Source organism: Fundulus heteroclitus, chromosome 22 (genome assembly GCF_011125445.2).
Source record: "Fundulus heteroclitus isolate FHET01 chromosome 22, MU-UCD_Fhet_4.1, whole genome shotgun sequence".
NCBI lineage: Eukaryota > Metazoa > Chordata > Actinopteri > Cyprinodontiformes > Fundulidae > Fundulus > Fundulus heteroclitus.
The window spans coordinates 11976919-11997530 of NC_046382.1; the positions used below are offsets into that span (position 1 = coordinate 11976919).

Below are 20612 nucleotides of genomic sequence, written 5' to 3' on the forward strand. Positions count from 1 at the left end.
TGCAATTCTGATGGGGGCGGCATTCTATCGCCCCCATACCGACAATCCACCACTGATGAAAGGTAGCAAAAAGAGGAGAAAGAACGAGTTAAAGATGCAGAACTTAAAGCATGAGTTATACTCTATCAGGTATTTAAAACAATGTGTTAAGTTTAGCTAACCTTGCTTGAAAGCTGTATTTGTGCGTTCGCAAACACACGAGAATCCATCTTGTCTCGCCCCCGTCTTGATTGTTCGGGCCCGAACCAAAACGAGTCAAGCCAATCACGTATTATAGTTTAAGGCGGAATGTACAACTGTTAAGCCAAATTAAACATGGCAACGCAGAAGGACGGCTGCGTAGCTGCTGCTGTTGCCTATGTCTTGTCAGAACCACGATTGCCACGAGTGTCACGATCCAAATAAGCGTAAATAGTTGTGGGATCCATCCAAATACCCTTACTGAGTAAGGACTCTTTAGCCAAAGTGGAAGTGTGTCAGCGGTTGCCATGATAATCAGTAAGGAAGGAGGTAGGAGAAGTAGATTGTATGTGTCCTCCTACGGCTAGTTAGCTGCGAGAGGAAGGAGCTATAAGGTATCCCACAATCCTTTGCATGACAAGACATGACGAGGTGGGCACTGCCCACCTACAGTAACGGAAATCAGCGAAAATGTCCGGAGAGAAGAGAGGACACACTTTGTAGTTAAATTCCAGAAGGCTGAAGTCCCAGATTTGACTCGTAGCATCCATGTGCGTTTCCGTCACGTAATGACGTCGGTGTTAAAGTTTGTCTGAAATCGCCACAGAAGTTCGACGCTCCTTTCCTCGAAATTATAGAGTTCTTACTGTTGACCCAATGAAACGTCAAGGATCAGGGGCAGGAGCTATTATTAGAGGTATTCTGATAGAGCCATGGTTTCTTATGGTGCCTGATGCTTACCGCACATTAATTTGATACCGTGATTGGCTAAAACAGGTTTCAACCCGCCCTATCAGCTCAGAAAGTTCTGCTGAATGTCCCTCCTTTCCACCCAAAAAGATTCGATGGAAGCAGGCCCAGATTGATAATGTGCAGAACAGAGAGTGCCACACATTATCAGTCTGGCTTGCCATGTTTGAAAAAAGAACAGGGCCAGAATGGAACAGTCAGGACAGCAGAAAAGATCATCAGCGCCGACCTGCCCTCCATTCAGGACCTAAACATTTCCCAAGTCAGGAAACGGGCAAGAAACATCACTGCCGATCCGTCTCACCCCGTTTACATGTTCAACTTCTTCCCTCTGGTTAGCGCTAGAGAGGACTGTACACCAAACCCAAACAGACTCAGGAACACACAAGCCTTTTTTTTTTGCAACTTTATTTGCAAACATATATTATACAACCATAAGCACTGCTCGAATTAAGAAGGTGTAAACTACAGAGATAAACATACAGAAAACAAAAGATCACAAATCAAATTCTTCACATGAGGCGTTACGCTCAATAGCTTAGTGCAAAGTTTTAAAGAGTCCAAAAACAGCCCAGACAGGTCCTGAAAACAGCAAGGTTAGGCTTTTGTTTTGGGAATTTGCACTAAGCACCTAAGTGAAATTTACCTAACAAAACAAGAAAGTTAATGGCATGTTAATGGCAATAGAATTGAGGATAAAGAGATTAATTCAGAGTACACAAATCTATTTTCCTCCTTTTGGTTATTTTTAATCATATTTGCCCCGGCCTCCAGCAAGATCTTTCTCAGCTCAAATTTTAAAAGCTCCCAGTAACGTCCGTAATTGTTTTAGAATTTTGCCAGTTTTAGGTATTCTGAATTTTTCTTTTAATTGTCAAGTAGATAGACCGGTTCTCTACAAGTTATTCATCTTCCAGTAAGCAGGATTCCGGATTCCTTTTATTCATTTTATCCTAGGATATCTGAAACTATAAACAAATGGGTCTTCCCACAAACCATGATTCTAATGAGCAGCTGACTCACAGTGCCAAAAAAAAAAAAACAGTCCTGTCCAGTAACACAATTATTCTGCCTCTTTTCAGCCACTTGTTTACTGGTCACCACTTATCAGTATAAGTTAATTATCAATTATTCTCTATTTCAGGGCTGTTCATATTGTCGTATTGTATGTACTGTATACTAGGGGTGTCCCAATACCAGTTTTTTCCATACCAAGTACGAGTATTTCCGTTTAGATACCTACCAATTCCAAGTACCAATACTGAGTACTTAATAAAATGGTACTGATAGATCACAAATAACAATATTAATGACCACTGAAAACGACTGACCATCAAGGGCAATGAATTTGGTTAGAGCTTCAGTTTATCTTCTCTCCTTCTGTTTCTTTTTGAGTGTCAGCAAACAACCTCTTGGTGTACAGCACCACTACCTGGTACAGAGTGGTATCTAGCCTTTGAGTTGCAGCGTAGCTCAGCCCAGAAGGAAAATACCAGTATCAATATCGGTACACCAATACTGTATAACAAATCCATGCTGGTACATGCTGTCTACCTCATCACACCGCATATAATACTCATTTATTCCAGCCTTCCCAATTTCTGCACTCATCAAACTGTGGACATGTATGTTTGTATGTATGTTTGATGTGTATTTGTATACATCACCTCCACTTCTGACATGTACATAATGATAACAATATTGTAAATAATATTCCCCCCCCCCCCTTTTGCACTCTGTTCATTGCACCCCTGCATTATTGTCCCAATCTGTCTGCTTGTTTATAGAGTGCTCATATGTGTTTTTTATACTGCAGACAGTGTTGGGTTTTTAATCCTGCACTATCGTATTACTGTATCATCTTATAAGTAAGCACATTGTGAGAATTGTACAATCCAGAGTCAAATTCCTCATATGCGTACAACGCTGGCACATAAAGTGGATTCTGATAACTTAGCATTCCCACATGCCATATTATTCTGCAGTCTACTGTTCCTTTGCATTGGCTAATCAATATTTTAGCATAGTGACAATAAGGTTTATTCTTATCTAATATGCATTTCAGAAAAAAATTTAAATTGTCTTCATTAAGTTTTTCTCTTTGTTTCTAATAATCATCAATTTTAATAGCTGGAACACTACTCTTCTCTCTTGAGATGTTTTTTTTTTTTTTTAGATTTTAAGTCCACCGCAGCAAATGTTGAGCCATCAACAGATATTACAACTTTAGCAGCCTAAGGTTGTTCCTTTATTTATTTATCTTTCTTGGGCTTTGCTGTTCTTCTTGTTGCAACACCATTGTTTAAAAATCTTCTATTCAAATGTAAGCAAATAAAGGCCTGCAATGATGGCAGCAAGGTTATGACGCCTCCTCCAAAGGAGACTGGAGATATTGCAGCTTGTTGGAAACTCTTGGATTTTCTTCTCATCTTTTAGTTCTTAATACTCCAGAAAACCTGTTTCAAAAGCATTATTCTTGGCAGCAGTTTAATGCAGGAGAGTCAGTTTGATGCAAAATCGATGATGGTTGATTAGAAGCTTACTACCTGACCTGAACCTCCAAAAGCATCCCTGTATCTCAGAGAATAGACTTATAGAGAAAATACTTCTGTTAGTCTATAAATCACTGAATGGTTTAGCACCTAAATACATCACAGACTTGTTATCAGGGTATCAACCCTCCAGACCACTCAGGTGTTTTGGCTCCAGCCTACTCTGCATACCCAGAACGAGAACTAAACATGGAGCAGCAGCATTTAGTTCCTATTCTCCATTTATCTGGAACAAACTTCCAGAAAACTGTAAAAGTGCACAAAGCCTGAGTTCCTTTAAAACAAGATTAAAAACACATTTGTTTAGGATTGCCTTCAACTGTTCTAGTTAACTGAAACACCACTAGTTTTTTTATGTTCTATTTTCTATCTACATTTTATTCCTACTTGCTTTTATTCTGTTTTATTTTGCTATATTTTAATCATGTAAAGCACTTTGCATTGTCTTTGTACTGAATTGTGCTATATAAATACATTTGCCTCGCCTTGCCTATTACAAACACAAGACGAGAGTGAATTCAAACACATCCGTCCCTCTTTGATATCTTGCAAATTCATAATATATTGAGAAATATATACCACAATTTCCATCCATCCATCCATCATTCATTCTTATTTGGCTGCATGGTGGCACAATTGTTAGCAATGTTGCCTTGGGGCATGTAGACACTGGGTTGAAATCCTGGCCGACGTTTTACATGTACAGAAAAGTTACGTATAAGACAATATGAATAGTGCAAGTATATAGCCGCAGGATGTACGGCAACAGTGAATGGACCATATGATGGCACAACTAGTCAGTTACTCAGTGCAATAGAGTTCACAGTGTCAATGTAAAGTGGCTAATTTTGTATGTATAGGAGGGGGATTATTTGGAGTTTAGTAGTCTTTTGATGTGTGGAGAGAAGCTGTTGTGGAATTTGGTTGTTCTGCATTTAAAGTTTCTTAGCCTCTTGCCAGAGGACAGTATATTGAACAGACCATGATGGAGATGCGAGGGGTCTTTTGTGGTTGTCTGAGCCCTACTCAGGCAGTGCCTGCGATGGAGCAGTGTCACAGATGGAGGGAAGTGCTTTCCTCACCACTCTCTCTACACATCCAGTCGGAGGGATTGCAGGCCCCGGACCAGACAGAGATGCAGCTGGTCAGTACGCTCTCTGTTGTCCCTCTGCAGAACGTGATGAAGATGGGAAGAAAGAGATTTGCTCTTCTGATGAGACGCAGAAATTATAGACATTGTTGTGCTATCTTCACAAGAGCAGATGTGTTGAGGGACCAGGTCAACCTGTCTGTGGTCTGCACCTCTAGAAATGTGATGGGCTGAAGATATTCCAGAAGACTTGATTTCCAATTGGTTGAAACACAGTAGACATGCGAGTCAAGCTGCCATGTTCTGTTTTCGACAGAGGAGGCTTTCTTCTTTAACCATTCCAAACCAGGCATGTTTGGTCTATGAATAATGTGTAGATAATCTGGCAAGGACCCAAATGCAATGAGGACGAGGCAGACAAATTGAAATGCAAAAAAAGTATTGTGAAACTAAAACTTGCCATGGCAGAGTCCAGAGGGGAAACACAAATCCAAACCAAGGGGAGAAGGAAGGAATAACAATAGATGTACACTATTGTTCTCTGGCAAGCAAATAAGCGTAATTTATTCATCATTTCCAAATGTTCATCAGCAAGAGTGTGAACCTGACCATGTGACCAATACAAAATAGACAATGTTGTTTCAGTGCAGATATAAAACTATGTTTTTATTTTATATTTGCCATGTCAGTGATTAATTACTCGGTAAAGCCAATTGTTCTGATGGGTCCTACCTGATATCGTACCCTTTGAAAAAAAACTCCATTTAGTAGGTGGATGGACAGCAGCAAGGGGTTCGCTAAGGTCATTGCTTGTGTCTTTCCAACCTTGGCCTTGTGTTAAAACACTTATTTGCTTCAGAGCAGCAAAGTGTCAGAACTCCCTCTTTTATAAAGATGGTCACACCACACCGATGCACATTTGATCAGCGGTACCTGGCAGCTGCTTTCCCAAGAAAATACCGGTGAAACAACAAGGACGTACTTCATTTGCTTATATTTTTCTAAATAACAAGTTACACAATGCAATCCTACTGAGGATAGATTTAATTACTCCGAAGTATTAGTATAAATATTAGGTGCAGAAACACAACACTGAATTTTTGAGTGTTTATTTCTTTGCCTGTCGTTCATAGGAGCCCGTAAAACGAATATCTAAGAGTCAAAATCCGTTTACTTTATCCATTTTCAATAGGTCAGCTTCTCATAAAGCTGATCAATCAGTAGAAAATAGACTTATGCTTTTCTTAAACTCTTAATTTTCCTCTCACATGTCAGCGGGTGACTTATTGATTCCATCCATCTCTCTATTTTTCGATATTAAACCTCGCTGAACCCTACGTCTACGAGTCTAATTCTCACTTCTATGTTTATTAAACCCTTAGTTGTCATCCACAATGAATTCCCCCTGATCGACAGGCCAAAAGCAATCAATACGTCTTCTTTTTAGACAATTACTGCTCAGCCTCCCCCTCACGTCTGGCTCCACATCTGCCTGTCTGCCATCTGCTCTGCAGCAACTTCAATAATAGCTTGCAGCTGCAAAGGAAGGAGGGAACGGCGGAGGGGACAAAACCCGAGGGGTGAGGGGGGTAAAAGGAGGGCAGGCAGGAGAGAGAAGGAAGGAAGGAGGGGGCAGCGAAAGCGGAGCTGTGATGCAGACAGCGAATCACATGAGCAGGGATCTGTTTACAAACTGAGAGCTGCAGATGAGAAGTGGAGAAGAGAGACGAGGGAGGAGAGTAAATGTGAGAGGGAAACAGAGGAGGAGAGAGCCTGGTTCAGAATTAAGATTAGTGCCGTTGTCTTCCTGTGTTACAAACCCGCCGCTGTGTGTTCTTCGTAAAGAGCAGGAAGGCAGATGGAGGTGCTGGGATCCGCTTTCCACAGGAGCACCGTGGGGACCGCCTGCCCCTCACCGCCTGCCCAGATAACAGGCTGAGCTGCTGGGAAATCCATCCACGTCCTTTTTTCCCTTTGTCTCTCCACAGCAGGCTATGGAAGCAAAAGATAAGAAGAGTGACACGAGGATCTAAAAGGAGAACACAGAGGAGGAAGTAGAAAGGAAAGCCAGTAAAACAGTCGCCGCGGTCAGCCAGAGGTTTATACCTGGAGGAGATCTGGAATTGCATCCGTGTCTCCCTTCTCAGAAGAGTCAACACCGGTTTCTTTGTCATCCGCTGGGAAGACACAAAGGATTACTCAGATCTCAGCACTTGAACAGTCGACGGGAGTATATCACTTTGTGACGATAAATCATCAGACGGAAGTGTTCAGACAAACAGTGGGTAAATTAGTGCATATCTCCTTGTGATTTAACACAAGGCCACTCAAGTCTTTGACATCGACACTGTCAGCCTTCAAAGTAAACCCGAGCACAGGAAGCCTGCTTTCGGTTAACAACCCCAGAGAACTTCTCCAAGCAGCGGTTTCTGAGAAACTGCAGTTTGGAAGCACTGAACTTTTCCTGGGTGTGTGCCGGTCAACCATTCGCATGTTGGATGCATCCGGTTCGGTGGTGTTACGGTAGGTCTCATGGAACCGCCAGCTGCTAAGCCTTTTATTATATTCCCATGTTCAACACATGTGCCATACAAACTGCGGTCCTTCTGACTCTGATTCAGTTGCAGCCTATTAAAGTTTGTCAAAGGAGAACCGCTATAAGCACGACCAGCTGCAGAGATTTTAGAGCAAAAAGGCAAATTAAACAAACTCCACCTGTCAGAGGTGTATAGTGTCATGCTTCTTCATTTTTCGTGGTTTCTTTAGTACAATTTAGAAGCAGTTAAATGGCTCAGCAGAAATGTTTTCAACAAAGTTCACTTGAATTCCTGTCTGGTTGTCAAGTTTGCCGTCATGGTTAGCATGGTTAGCCGCGCAGCAACTCCTACTTCTGTTATTGTCTTTAAATGAGACCTATGATGAAAAATGTACTTTTATCATGTTTTTTGTACTTCAATTTGGGTCTCTACTGCTTCTAGAAACAGGCCAAGTGCTAAAAAAAAACAACATTCAGCTGTTTTAGGCTATTAGTAAATGTATTGTTGCTGTCTAGGAAACGAGCCGCCCCTCACCTAGCAACCCAAGCGAGGTAAAACTGCAACATACAAAAATTTAACACATTACTTTGTATCACATTGTACATTGAAATTATATTTATTACTGGACTAAATCACACACGCAACTTAACATTGGGATTAATACATGCCGGAAAATGTGCAAATAATTCCCTTACACTTAACCACAGCCGAAAAAGAAAGACAACTGACGGTTAGCATTATGCTAATTTGCGTTGAAAATCCAATAGGGATGCTAGCGATGTTAGCACGTTATTTTTTTTCTCAGATTCATCTGACCAAAAAACAACCAAAATGCCTCCTAGAAGTATCTTACACCATGTAACACCCACACACAGATACTAGGCAGTTGAGAAGACACAACAGGAAAGTTTAACTCTGCAAAAACGTGGCTTTCAACGTAGCTCTGGGACTCTCTCTAAGGCAGCCCTGTAGGAATAAGCTGCTTACTTACCATTCAGAAACCGTTGCTGTATATTTGCTGGTTGTGCAAGAGGTGCCACTTCTTCTGCTTCTGGGTCTGACTCAGGATCAAAATGTACTGTTGTAGCATTATGCATGTGTTTGCAGCCATTTTCACATGTATAAACTGCAAGTGTAAACATTAGCTACATCCGAATACCGTTCATTATAGCTCCTAGTTCCGGTTGGCTGACCTTTCATGGGGTCAACAGTAAGAACTCTATCATGGGTAGGAACGGAGCTTCGGACTACAGGTTCATTTTGATCTCCTTACTTACTAGCTTTGTTTCCATCCAGTTATCATGGGAGTTATCATGCAAAAAAAGAAGATGTGCATCCGACGTGTTTCCTTTTACTGGTTTGCAGTGACTTAACCAGGAGACACACAGCGTAATGTTGTCATATGTTGACGTTGGCTGTAATAAACAGGAAGTAAATGCTGCTATCAAGCATGGATCACAGCTCAGTAATGGAGCAAGGATTTGATAAATGTCTCCGAGTTTTTTTTTTCTTTACAAACGAGACCTAGGAATGCTTGCATCTTTTCATTGGCCCACACGTACCTGTTGTTGCTTCCAGACCTGTTTTCGAGCATTATGGGAATATCCAGAAAGAAGAAAAAGTTGATCAGTCATGTGAGGTAAATGTTTGCTATGTCAGAAAATCGCATCGTAGCAGTTAGATCTAGTTGAAGTGAATGGGGCCAGGGAAACCTACTTGCAGTTTTCTGCAGTTGTAATGGGTAACTCTGACCATGGTAGACCCCTGCTCTATCGTGGTCGAGGCTATGCAGCATTTTGATGGGAAAGCCATGAGTGACACAAGAAGAGAGACTCTTTGGCAAAGTAAAACACGTCCGCTTTTGGGGAAACTATAAAATCTCCAAGATAAATGGAACGCAATTTCTGGCCAGGTCCGTCCCAATATAGGTCCGACCCGGAAAACACACGGCAAAATAAATAATCAATAAAACATTTCAACAAACAGTATACTTACCCATTCCAAAAAAAAAGTTAAAAACCAAAACAACTGGACTTTTTTCCGAAGCTTTTCCCATCCAGAAAGCTTTCTAAATTAAAATGTCTGGAGTAGTGTGTAGTTCCAAGCTTTATATTATTGGCCAAAAAGGCGTTGTTATGGCTTAGATAAATAAAATAAACTAAAACTGGTCCACCTCTTAGCATGACCTGGATGACTGTGAATCTTCACCAGTAGGTGAGGAAAAAAAAGTCTATGAGGATCTGAACATTTGGTCGGATGGATCGGATGGTTTAGTGTGTTTCAGCCTTAAAAGCCTAGTCTAGTTGAGTTGAACCGAGTAGTTACTTTTTAAAATGAGGTTTCTGATTTCTCTTTTCTTTTCAAACTAACAGTTCTTCTCAGATTGAAAATTACCAACTCAGAGTGTTAGATTAGATTTAACATTGAATTATCTGGAATTGAGGCCCCTTCAGTACAAAGAAAGTCTGACACAAACGTGTTTGACGTGTACGCTACATTAAATGCTATATTAGCATTGTTGTTTTCCCTCCAAAATGCAATTGTTTCAGTGTTTACAGTGACATCACTACACTGAACAAACATGATGAAATTTTTAGGATATTACTAATCTTTACTATGAGAAGTTTTACACCCTAAAAAATGAAGTAAATATTTAGTTGGAATTTATTTTACTGTTTTCTTCTTGTGCGGCCATTGTGTAATGCTACATTGAGGCAGGGTTCCCGTGTGTTATAAAGTCCAGAGTTTTCAGCAATTTGTGGCTGCATGCTTGACTGACTTTGGAAAATGTCTAAACAACTAATTATGTATTTATTTAGACATGGGAAAAATATATAATTATGAGCTACAATTTGCTCAGAACTAATAACCTACATCCACCGTACACTTCCAAAGGAAATGCTGACTAGGTGGTTCATATCTGTTTGTTTCTTTTACAAGAATGTATGTATGTATCCTTTATTTAACCAGGTTAATAACTCATTGAGATTAAAAGCTCTTTTTCAAGAGTGACCTGGCCAAGACGGCAGCATAACACATACAACACATCCAAAATACAAAACCAGATGTATAAATAACGTAACAAAGAAGCATCGCTTAATTAAACATTAGGGCAGTTACAGAAGCCAAATGATCTGGTGTCTCTGTCCTTTAAAAGTTATTTGAATTGAATTATTTGAGGTAACAAGAGATGATAACTTTAAATACTTCTGTATGTCATTCCAGGTAGCGGGGGAAGAAAACTAAAAAGCCTTTTTAGTCATTTCAGTTCGTACCTTTGGGACCTGCAACAAAATGATGTCCTGATAGCGCAGGCCTTAACGGGCATCTGTTCTAGACAGAAGTGAGCGCAAGTATAAAAGAAGAAGCAGTGATGAAACCAACACAAACACACATATATCTTTTGTTTTCTGAGTAGACATAACTTTGGACATCAGCAGACAAATTTCCCAGAAACAGCTGTTATGTTTTTAGACCAGATCAGCTACCTCACTTTAACAATGCTCAAGTTCAGACCTGTCAACGCAGGCGGCATTTGCACAGTGGCCTACCTTTTGGTCCTCCACTATCAATGATTCACTAACATCGTGCTAAGATTACAGCTGCCTCCTTAACCTCTTACCAGCACCACCCCTACCAACCCTTTGTACTACACCACACCGATGTGACCTTTACGTATTAAAGCATGAGATCTGAGCCAGAGACTAGCTCCAGTAGAAGTTGTTCTGTTTGACCTGGAGAAAAATGCGCTCATTGCGTCATTGAGTAAGGCTGATTGTGAGAAAGGAAAGCCGCTGTGTTTAAGCCGCCCAAGGCTAAGAAAAAAGCTTCATTCTCAATCATAATATGTGAACCGAAGCCAAAATGGAGGTGGAACGCATTCCTGGGACATGCAGGTGATTTGCAGTCGGGGGAGGCACTTTTGTGGTAAGACTGGAATATTTAGGAAATGTGCGACTCCCCTGCAGAAAAGTCTCAGTCCGTTAGACGGTTCACCAAACTAGAAATCTTGTAAGCCAGATTTCACTCCAGTTAAAAACACTCAAGCTTCCATACAGTGAACCCAGTGTTACCATACTATTTGAAACAAAATGCTTCAGAGAGGCCGTGTGGAGTATTTGTGCCAGGCTTACAGGTTACTCAGATACTCAAAAACAGCCCCTAAAACTAAACCCTAGATATTTATCTCTTGATAGAAAATATGGAATTATTACTGCTGAGTGTTATTCTGTCATTTTATATGGCAGCAAAAAAAATATAAGCTAATCCCAGGTATGACATCAGACGTAAATGCTGAAAATGCCTGAATGTTCTGGCACACAACAAAAAAATTGTCTTTCTTCAGATCAAGTAGGGTGAAAACATGGAAGCAATCCATGCAGGAAAAAAATGCAATCTCCCTTACATTTGTATTGTATTATTTGTAGGAACAATACCTGCACGAGTTTAGTTCTTCAATTGAGTCTGCTGTTAAAATAGTGCACCTGCTAACTTTGTTGAGCTGCTTAAGTCTTATTGTAAATAGGTAATAGGGTTAGCCCCTGAATGCTCCCCAGAAGCTGTCAGCCCACTAAAAAAGGGATGGGTTAAATGCAAAGAAAACATTTCAATTGACTGTACCAAACCATTGAATTGACAAATAAAGGTCATCAATATATTATAAATTCAGTCGATTTCAAGTTTGGAGCAAGTTCAATTAAATTCAATTAAATTCAATTTTATTTATATAGCGCCAATTCATGAAACATGTCATCTCGAGGCACTTTACAAAGTCAAATTCAATCATATTATACAGATTGGTCCAAAATTTCCTATATAAGGAAAGCAGTTGATTGCTTCAAAGTCCCGACAAGCAGCATTCACTCCTGGAGAAGCGTAGAGCCACAGGGAGAGTCGTCTGCATTGTACATGGCTTTGCAGCAATCCCTCATACTGAGCAAAGCTGCAGGATGTTGAAATCTAGCTGCTGAGAAATATTGTTTTTTTTAATGAGGGAAGTTTTTAAAGAGTTCGAACAGTCAGAAAACCAAATGTATTTAACAACTTGCTAGGTGGGAGGTGGGACATCAGAAAATGTTCGATACCAAGAAGTTTGATCTGATATAATTGCAATACGTTATAAATCAACAGAATTGTGCATTTAAAGTTCTGTTACATGTATGTGACACTTCTCTTCATTATGCCCCAGGATGAGGGGCCACGCCATCGATCAAAGGGCTAACCATTTAGACTCTCAACGAAGAGAAAACTAAAATGTGTGATTCAACCAGTTCATCTCATATTGAAATGAGAAAATTGGGAATTTGTGCTTAAAACAAGCTATCTCCATACAGAAAGACCCAACACCAATCACTCCTCCCCCATCCATGACATGATAAAAGGCCGCTTTGCTCTTTGGTTCCTGCTGAAAAACTGAATTCCTTAAAAAACACTTGTTCCAGCTAAAATATGAAGCAAATTCTCACATTTGCTAAACATTCTGCTGGCATTTTTAAATGGCACATGAGGTGATCTCCTTGGAGGTATAAAATCTTTACCCACCCTGTCCCATTCCTAGGGTGTCTGTGTGACTTTGGACTGCAGGACCCTGCCCAGTACTGCAAGATGACAACTGAAAATCTCTTCAACCTGCCGCTTAATATCTACATCATCATCCTGGGCATTGGCCTCTTCATCCTCATGCTCAGCCTCATATTCTGCTGCTACTTGTTCAGGTAAAAGCTGAACACAACTATATTCTTGTTTACATTGTAGTAGATCATTTTGTGTCACAGGAAGTGTAATACATCAAACTTAAATCACATTGTTAATACATTTGTAAGCTTATTTTCTTGTAGATTTCTGACTTTGCAACGTCATAGAATATCCCAGTTTTGATATAATAAATTAATGCCTGTAGTCATTGAAAATAAGCATTTTTCTCAAATCTTTAAAACTTTTCAACATCAGAGAACATCAAGATTTTTTCATGCAAATATATATGAAATTAACCCCAATATTTCATATTTTTTTCATGTGTGGAAATGTACTTCTTTGTGGCCAACATTTTATATTATTTTATGTATGAAGGCCCTAATAAAAATTGTTTAAATTACGAGAATAAAGTCATAATATTACCGGAAAAAAAGTTGTAATATTATGAGAAAAGTTGTAAATCACCCAGTCTTTTGCACAATTGTTTCAAAGTCTTGATATTATTAATAATTTGATGCAAATGTGCTACAAAGATTCAGTATTTCTACATTTGTGATACCGATACCACTGATTTAGAGTATTGTTACCAGATTGAACGTCTTTTGCTATCCATAAATGTAAAATACGTTACAGATGTCTTGCAGTGGGCAAATATTTCATGCTGTGCAGAGATAACTCATTGTTGTCCTTGGTCCATATGTTTATATGGCATGGTATATTTTAGTTGCCGGCGTTTGCAACTATGAATGATCCTGAAATAATGGTAATAAATTTAAACCCGATGATGAGTAGTTTTAGCGGAGATCCCACTGCCGACACTGTTGCAGCCCTGCTCAGTGTGAGGAAATTCACTGCACAGGTTGTTACATGAACTTGACATTGCACAAATTCCAGCAGTGCTTGAAGTATTGAGTGTCCACAACTGATTCATTTAGCATGACAAGACTTGTCTCAGTAAAGAAAGATAAGGAACCACTTGATTTGAACTGCAGGGACTCTTGAAGGCTTGTAGGCGTTGTTTGAGCTGCATGTAGAGGGCAGATTACATGAAATTCTGACCCAGCTGTTCACCAATATCTGAATCAACTAGGGTGTTCTCTTATTTTTGGGTTTCAAGTTTCTGGCGAGGATCCATCCTTCAATTCTGTTCCCTACCTTCTTCTCTCATGCTCCCTGTCGTCTTCTCTCTGGCATCCCATTTTCTTCTATCCTGCTTCCTGTCTATTTCTCTCTTGCTTCTGGTCTTCTTCCATCCTGCTTCCTGCCTAATTCTCTCCAACATCCTTTCTCCTTCTTTCCTTCATCCCGCTACTTCTCTTCTGTTTCCCATCTCATTCCATCCTGCTTCCTGCTCTTGTCTCTCCTGCTTCCTGTCTTCTTCCATCCTGCTTCCTGCCTACGTAGCTCCTGCATCCTGCTACTTCCCTTCTGCTTCCTATATCCTCCCGTCCTGCTTCCTAATTATTTATCGTCTGCTTCCGGTCTTCTTCCATCCTGCTTCCTGCCTAATTCTCTCCTACATCCTTTCTCCTTCTGTCCTGCTTCCTGACTATTTATCTTCTGGCTCCGGTCTTCTTCCATCCTGCTTCCTGCCTAATTCTCTCCTACATCCTTTCCCCTCTCTCCTGCAACCTGCTACTTCTCTTCTGCTTCCTATCTTCCTCCATCCTGCATCCTGCCTATTTCTCTCCTGCTTCCTGCCTAATTCTCTCCTACATCCTTTCTCTTTCTTTCCTTCATCCCGCTACTTCTCTTCTGCTTCCTATATCCTCCCGTCCTGCTTCCTAACTATTTATCTTCTGCTTCCTTTCTCCTTCTTTCCTTCATCCTGCTACTTCTCTTCTGCTTCCTATATCCTCCCGTCCTGCTTCCTGTCTATTTTTCCCCTACTTCCTGTCTTCCTCCATCCTGCATCCTCCCTACTTCTCTCCTGCACCACGTCTCCTTCTCTCTGGCATCCTTTCTCATTCTCTCCTCCGCCATTTCTCCTTCTATCCTTCATCATGCCAACTTCTTTCCTGTGTCCTATCCGCTTCCATCCTGCTTCCTACTAACTTACGCACTGCTCTTACCAGGCTCCATCCAGCTATAGTCCTGCTCCATCCTGTTTCCTTCCTGTTTCACTTCTTACCTTACCACCACCAATCCCTGTCACTCTGCCTTCATGTCATGCTTATATGTAGTTTTTTGTTTTAGGACCAGTAAACAGACTATTTTCTTGCAGAGCTGGTCCCCTAGATGGCTGTTTGGCTGCTTGAAACCAACATGGAAACAGCACATTGAGTTTTATTTTGTTGTTTCTTTACAGACTGAGAAGACAGGGTGCAAGAGAGCACTATGGCTACAATGAGGTAACCTGTTATTACTGTAGCCATTTTGCCTGGTGCCTAGATACACAACATTCACACGACACTGTACTCATATGCTCTTCTCTCAGCTAAGCTAATTAGACCTACACACATGTCCTTTGTCATCAACAGGTGGTTCTAAAAGGAGCAGGAAAGAAACTGAGTCTTCTCGGTGTAAGTTGAATATCTGTTGCAAGTTAAAAAGGGGCTTTGAAGTTTAATGGATTTTCAGTAAGAATAAGCTTCAAACATCACAAATGTATCAAAAATCTAATTTTCATATGTTGTGAAATGGTCAAAAGAAGACACTGCACAACAACCTGATAATCTTAAAAGACCATAATCAGTGTGATAATGTAATTAAACATTTCAAGCTATGCAGCTAGGTCCACGCCCATTTCTAAGGACCTCTCCTATTTAAGGTTTTTCTGCCTATGCTAGCTTAGTGGAGGTAAATGTTTATGCAGACACAGTTATGTCCTGATATTTCAAAGATTTCATGAAGTTATGTATTCCATTTAATGGTTTTTGAAAGAGAAAAAGGCCCACGGCCTCACAGATTCTCTAACAGAGCATGAGGGAGAAGCTTATCAACGTATTGATCCTTTGTTTTACGCCGAACTCATCTGGACTTTCTGTTGCAGAAAAGCTCAGTCGGAGCACGTGGTTCCGGTTAAAGTCGCAGTAGCGTTTATAGCAAACTTCACACATCTAAACTTTTCAATCATTGCTTTGGCTGTATATATGGGCAAATTTAGGGAATTGGCTATTTTCTTGCAGCCATTTCTTGACTTACGAAGATTAACACACATCTGCCATGGTCCAATTTCAAGTTCTTTTGTCTTTCCTATTTTGAAGCATTATGAAAGGAAAACAGGCCCCAGAGTCACGTCATTTTCTTCCCCAGTGAAGAAAAAAAAGGAATGGATTACTGATTTAGCTTCAAGTCACTCTCATTAAACTTAAAGAAGAATAATAAAATTTTAAAGAAGTCTTTTATGCTTTTTGGACCCTTTTAACAGAGGCTTGTGTTCAACGAACTGATTCCATTATCTGTTTTTCCCCCCTTGTCAGCAAACGTGTGCGGTATGTTTGGAAGAGTTTCGCAGCAGGGATGAGCTTGGAGTGTGCCCCTGTTCCCACGCTTTTCACAAGAAGTAAGTTTGTTTATAACGTTTGATTATCAAGGTTTTACAACAATATACAACGCACACCATGTTCGTAAAGTGAAATAATTCAAATATGAATAATCTGTTTAGCTAGTCTGTTGCCAGCTAAGACGTAGCACTTGCAGAATGTCCTGCAGGATGATTGCATCATGTTTTTATGGACTATACTGTGTTTGCATGTCTGAACTTGAGCGCATCTGTGGTAACTGTGTTTGTCCTGCAGCAAGAGCTGTGATAATGATGCTTTTAGTCATGGTTTTGTGTAATTTCACATGAGCTATCGCTCATCCTTCTGCTTTTTTTCCTTGCAGATGTCTGCTGAAATGGTTAGAAATCCGGAGTGTGTGTCCAATGTGCAACAAGTCCGTTTGTCGAGTCCAATCCGAGCTCCAACAAACACCTGAGCAGCCACAGAGTCTCTCGGAGGTCTGATAAAGGAGCCCCCTCCAGCAGTGCTGACCACCATCCATTCAGCTGAACTGTCTGACACACAGTTTTAGTATTTTTCTCAGATGCAAATATTTTTGGGGGGAGCAGAGGTTCTCTTGCAGTGATTTTTAAATAAATCTCACTGTGATCAGATGAACATTCCTAAATATATATATGAAGGGGACACTGAGACACAGGGGATAATGGTAATGATATTCCACCAAAACACCACAATGAGTTTATAAATGAAAGTAAGACTGCGTAATGTTAAACGCAGTATCCCTGTAGTACCCCTCAGATTGCTGACTTCAGGTTGTGTATTGCAAACTACTTTCTTTTTGACTGACCAGGCTAAATTGGAAACATCTCAGTATCCTGGATTTATTGCTGCAGTTTCTCGACATAGTTTTTATAAAAATTGACACAGGTGCTAAACTATAAACTTTACTGTTATTAAAGCAGTGTTACATGTGCAAGGCAGCCATTCTAGTTTACTAGCTAGGGATGTTCCCATGACATTGGAGATTTGTATCACAGAGAACGCTGACTTTCTCAGTACACGGGATAATGCTAAGGCTAAGGGCCTTAAAATCATAAAAGTGTACTGAAAGGTCCAGAATTACTAGACTCGTTTTCAGCAACATATGTCACCCTGTTTAGTGCCAGCACAAATATTAAATGAGTTCCCCGAGAAATAGGGCATGTGTTGAAGGCTAGGCATGGCCAAAAAAATGTTTTACATATAAAGGAGGCTTTTTGCTCTTTGCGGTTTTATGACAGGTTGTTTACTGGTTGCTTTTATGTCTTTTACAACTGAGAATTTGATGTGAATCTGCTAACAACACGTTTCTTTTGAATAACAGGTCACATAATTTTGTCTCCTCGGGCTTTCCACAGTACCCGCTGGATTGATTTCTTTTTCTTTGCCTATAGAAACAAAACATCAGTGTGCCCGCCATATTGTGAGTGGCAAGTTCGCCCTGGAAGTCAATTTATGCCTGGAAAATAGATTTCCAGAATAAAAGGAAACACCAAACATTTGCATAGCTATAGTCGACTATAGCTGCATTAGGATCTAACCATTGAACGTCATATACTGTGTAATTTATTTGATATTTTTTTCCAAGCTATTGCAAGTAAGGCAAGGCAAATTTATTTATATTGCATGTTTCAGTACAAGGACAACGAAAAGTGCTTCACATGATTAGTAGATAAGGATCTAAATGCTTTCAAAGAAATTACAATCTTGATCTCCTATGCTAAATATCAGATGTGAAAGCATGTAACAATTAAAATATTTTCATGTGAATTGCTGTACCTCAGTGTATGTGTGTGTGTGTGTGTGTGTGTGTGGTACAGCAACTAGCATAAACATATTTAGGTTGTTACAATTAACATATAATATATATATATATATATATATATATATATATATATATATATATATATATATATATATATATATATATATATATATGTAGAGAGAGAGAGAGAGAGAGAGAGAGAGAGAGCGAGAGAGAGAGAGAGAATATAAAACAGAAGAGCCTTGGGCTGTTAATACCTACCAAAAGTCAAACAGGCTAATTTAAAACCCTTGGAACAGCGCTGGTCTGCATGGTTTAATTCATGTTTTTCAAAAAATGCCACTCACAACATGGCAGTGACACCATCATAGGATCTCCACTCGTCCATGTGTATGTGGGACTTCCTCTGAGGAAGTCCTCTGACTTTAAAACGGTTTGGAGCAGTAAGAAATGTTGTGCTATCAAGATTTTGGTGTCTGGATGTTCCCAGAATGCTGGGAATGATCTGTCCCCTCCCACCAATGAGATCATTTTTTTTATCCTCCAGTTCTGCTTCATGACCAATTTTCCCCCAAAGACATTCCACCATGTGAACACAATGTGTTTTTGCTGTTAGCAGGAACTTGATCAAGTGAACACCGTGCTTTGGAAAAAAGGTGATTAAGCAACATCAACTCAGGAAAAATCAGAGCCCCTGTTTTGCTCACTTGTTTATCCAAACGGATGACAACCAAAACGAAGGACATACCGATTCTCTTATATAAGAGGAAAATCCACACATTTTTTCATAGTGAATCAGGCCAATCCTGAAGTGAGACTAAATGACATAATACCCCAAAAAGCAGATGGGGTATGTGGAAAGGACAATAGAAAACATGCTTGCTTAGCTACAAATAATAGACAATTTGGAAAGGACTGCAGATAAATATATCAATTTTATTGTTAAATGGATTATTTTAACCATTCTTTAGTCAAGAATTTAGCATGCAAGTAAGAGATTTTGGAAATCTTCAGAAGATTTAGTGAAATTTTCTTAATTTGACAAATTATGCACATATTTGGCCACTTTAAATTGTGCTAATGGCTGTAGAATGTCTTTTAACCTGACAAGGCCAAGTCCTATTAGATGAATGACTAGTAGCTTCCCTTTGGAAACATAAAAGGAAAATGGAAAGTTGATGGCGTCTATCTCCAGTGGTCATTGGGCGAGAACTAGCTGATATCTACAATAACTACAAAATCATATGAGTCTGTGTAAAAAGTTGTATAATGGTTCCCCTCTGGACAAAGAACAGTTCAAATGAATCTTTAGAAGCTCCAAATTAATCTCACATTTATGGTCCCTGATGGATTTATGTAAGCTGGCGTACATTTACGGTGATGTTTTTTTCCCAAGTGGTTGATCAATGGTTTGTATCATATGTTGGTTTGAACAACATCTAGAGTGTCTCAGTTATGATAAACATCGTAATCTATCTGTCAAGTCTTGGATTTGTGGTAACTGGTAAAAATGTGACAGAATCCAATTTATTATCTTTAAAAAAAACTATTACTTTTAGTGGTGTAAAGAATCGTTGTTGACCGCTGAGAGATGAAGAGGGTCTTTAAGCTTTAAGGTGTTGGTGTGCTGTACACCTTAAACATAATTATCAGTATGTACAATATAGTACATCACTGTGTAAATAAAAAAAACTGACTTTTGTAAGAAAAACAAACAAAAAAACACAATATAATCACTTTTTTCATAATGTCACTTAAAGAGTTGTTTTTGTTGATTTTTCTTTATGTAGATAATTATATTGTGATAAATTAAATTGTTACACATTAACCTGCCTCTGACTGATCTGTAGGCATTTATGAGCTGAAATGACAATGTATGCCGTATTTGAAACAGAAATGTGATATTCCAGCATTGCAGCTTCTGGGATGTCAATGTTTTATCTGTAAATATGGGTACATTTTAAAACAAACAATTTTATAGCCACGACATGTTTTAAACATATCAACTTCCAAAGGTGGTACAAAGGGATGTTGGTCAGAATATTAGAAATTAAAAGGTTAGAGAATACTGAAGCGTGTATGATAAATGGTCATGATGCGAAAAACTAATTACACTCATGGTTCTTCCAATAGATGGAAGATGGAAAGTAGCAGGCAGGTGTCGTTATTTGAAGAACTTGTGAAACTGATTAATATCAGAGTGACTAGATATAAGCACAGGTTTTGGTTGTTTGTTGGCCTGGTGCAATCAGGTAGTTATGATACAATGCCAAGAGGGAAATGCATCAGCTATGATTTTGGAGAATATACATATAGAGAGAGATATATATCTATATAGATACCGTACAATTATGGATTTCATAGTAATTTGGAACAATTTGAAAACACCTCAAGTTCTCAATTAGAAAATAAATCCCGCTGGATGTCCATACCCCTGTGGAATGGGTGATGTGTTAAGAAGAGAAAACTTTTTTTCTTTTCATAACAATGCATAAGACAGTGTAAAGTAAAAGTAAATGTTTTGATTTAACTGTGGCTTTGAAATGTGTGCCAGTGGGC

General features: G+C 39.5%; 1 protein-coding gene across 2 annotated transcripts; it reads left to right on the forward strand.

Moving 5' to 3' along the window:
• The first annotated feature begins 6210 nt into the window (after window positions 1-6210).
• LOC105934833 (RING finger protein 122) lies at window positions 6211-18159 on the forward strand. Of its 2 annotated transcripts, XM_021322785.2 has the most exons (7): window positions 6211-7095; window positions 10335-10452; window positions 12667-12823; window positions 15112-15154; window positions 15284-15325; window positions 16226-16308; window positions 16632-18159. In XM_021322785.2, the coding sequence occupies exons 3-7, from the start codon at window positions 12714-12716 to the stop codon at window positions 16750-16752; spliced, it is 399 nt and encodes a 132-aa protein (XP_021178460.1). In that variant the 5' UTR covers window positions 6211-7095; window positions 10335-10452; window positions 12667-12713; the 3' UTR covers window positions 16753-18159. The 2 variants fall into 2 exon arrangements, with proteins under 2 accessions (XP_021178460.1, XP_012730448.2); XM_012874994.3 differs by lacking the exon at window positions 10335-10452 and having other exon boundaries at window positions 6212-7095.
• Window positions 18160-20612: the final 2453 nt, after the last annotated feature.

Bases quoted from the DNA above. Each gene is read 5' to 3' on its own strand.
- LOC105934833 (XM_012874994.3), top strand. From the start codon at position 7,071: ATGCATCCGGTTCGGTGGTGTTACG. The intron at 15,326-16,225 runs GTAAGTTGAATA...CCCCCTTGTCAG, and splicing joins AGAAACTGAGTCTTCTCGGT to CAAACGTGTGCGGTATGTTT. The intron at 16,309-16,631 runs GTAAGTTTGTTT...TTTTCCTTGCAG, and splicing joins TCCCACGCTTTTCACAAGAA to ATGTCTGCTGAAATGGTTAG.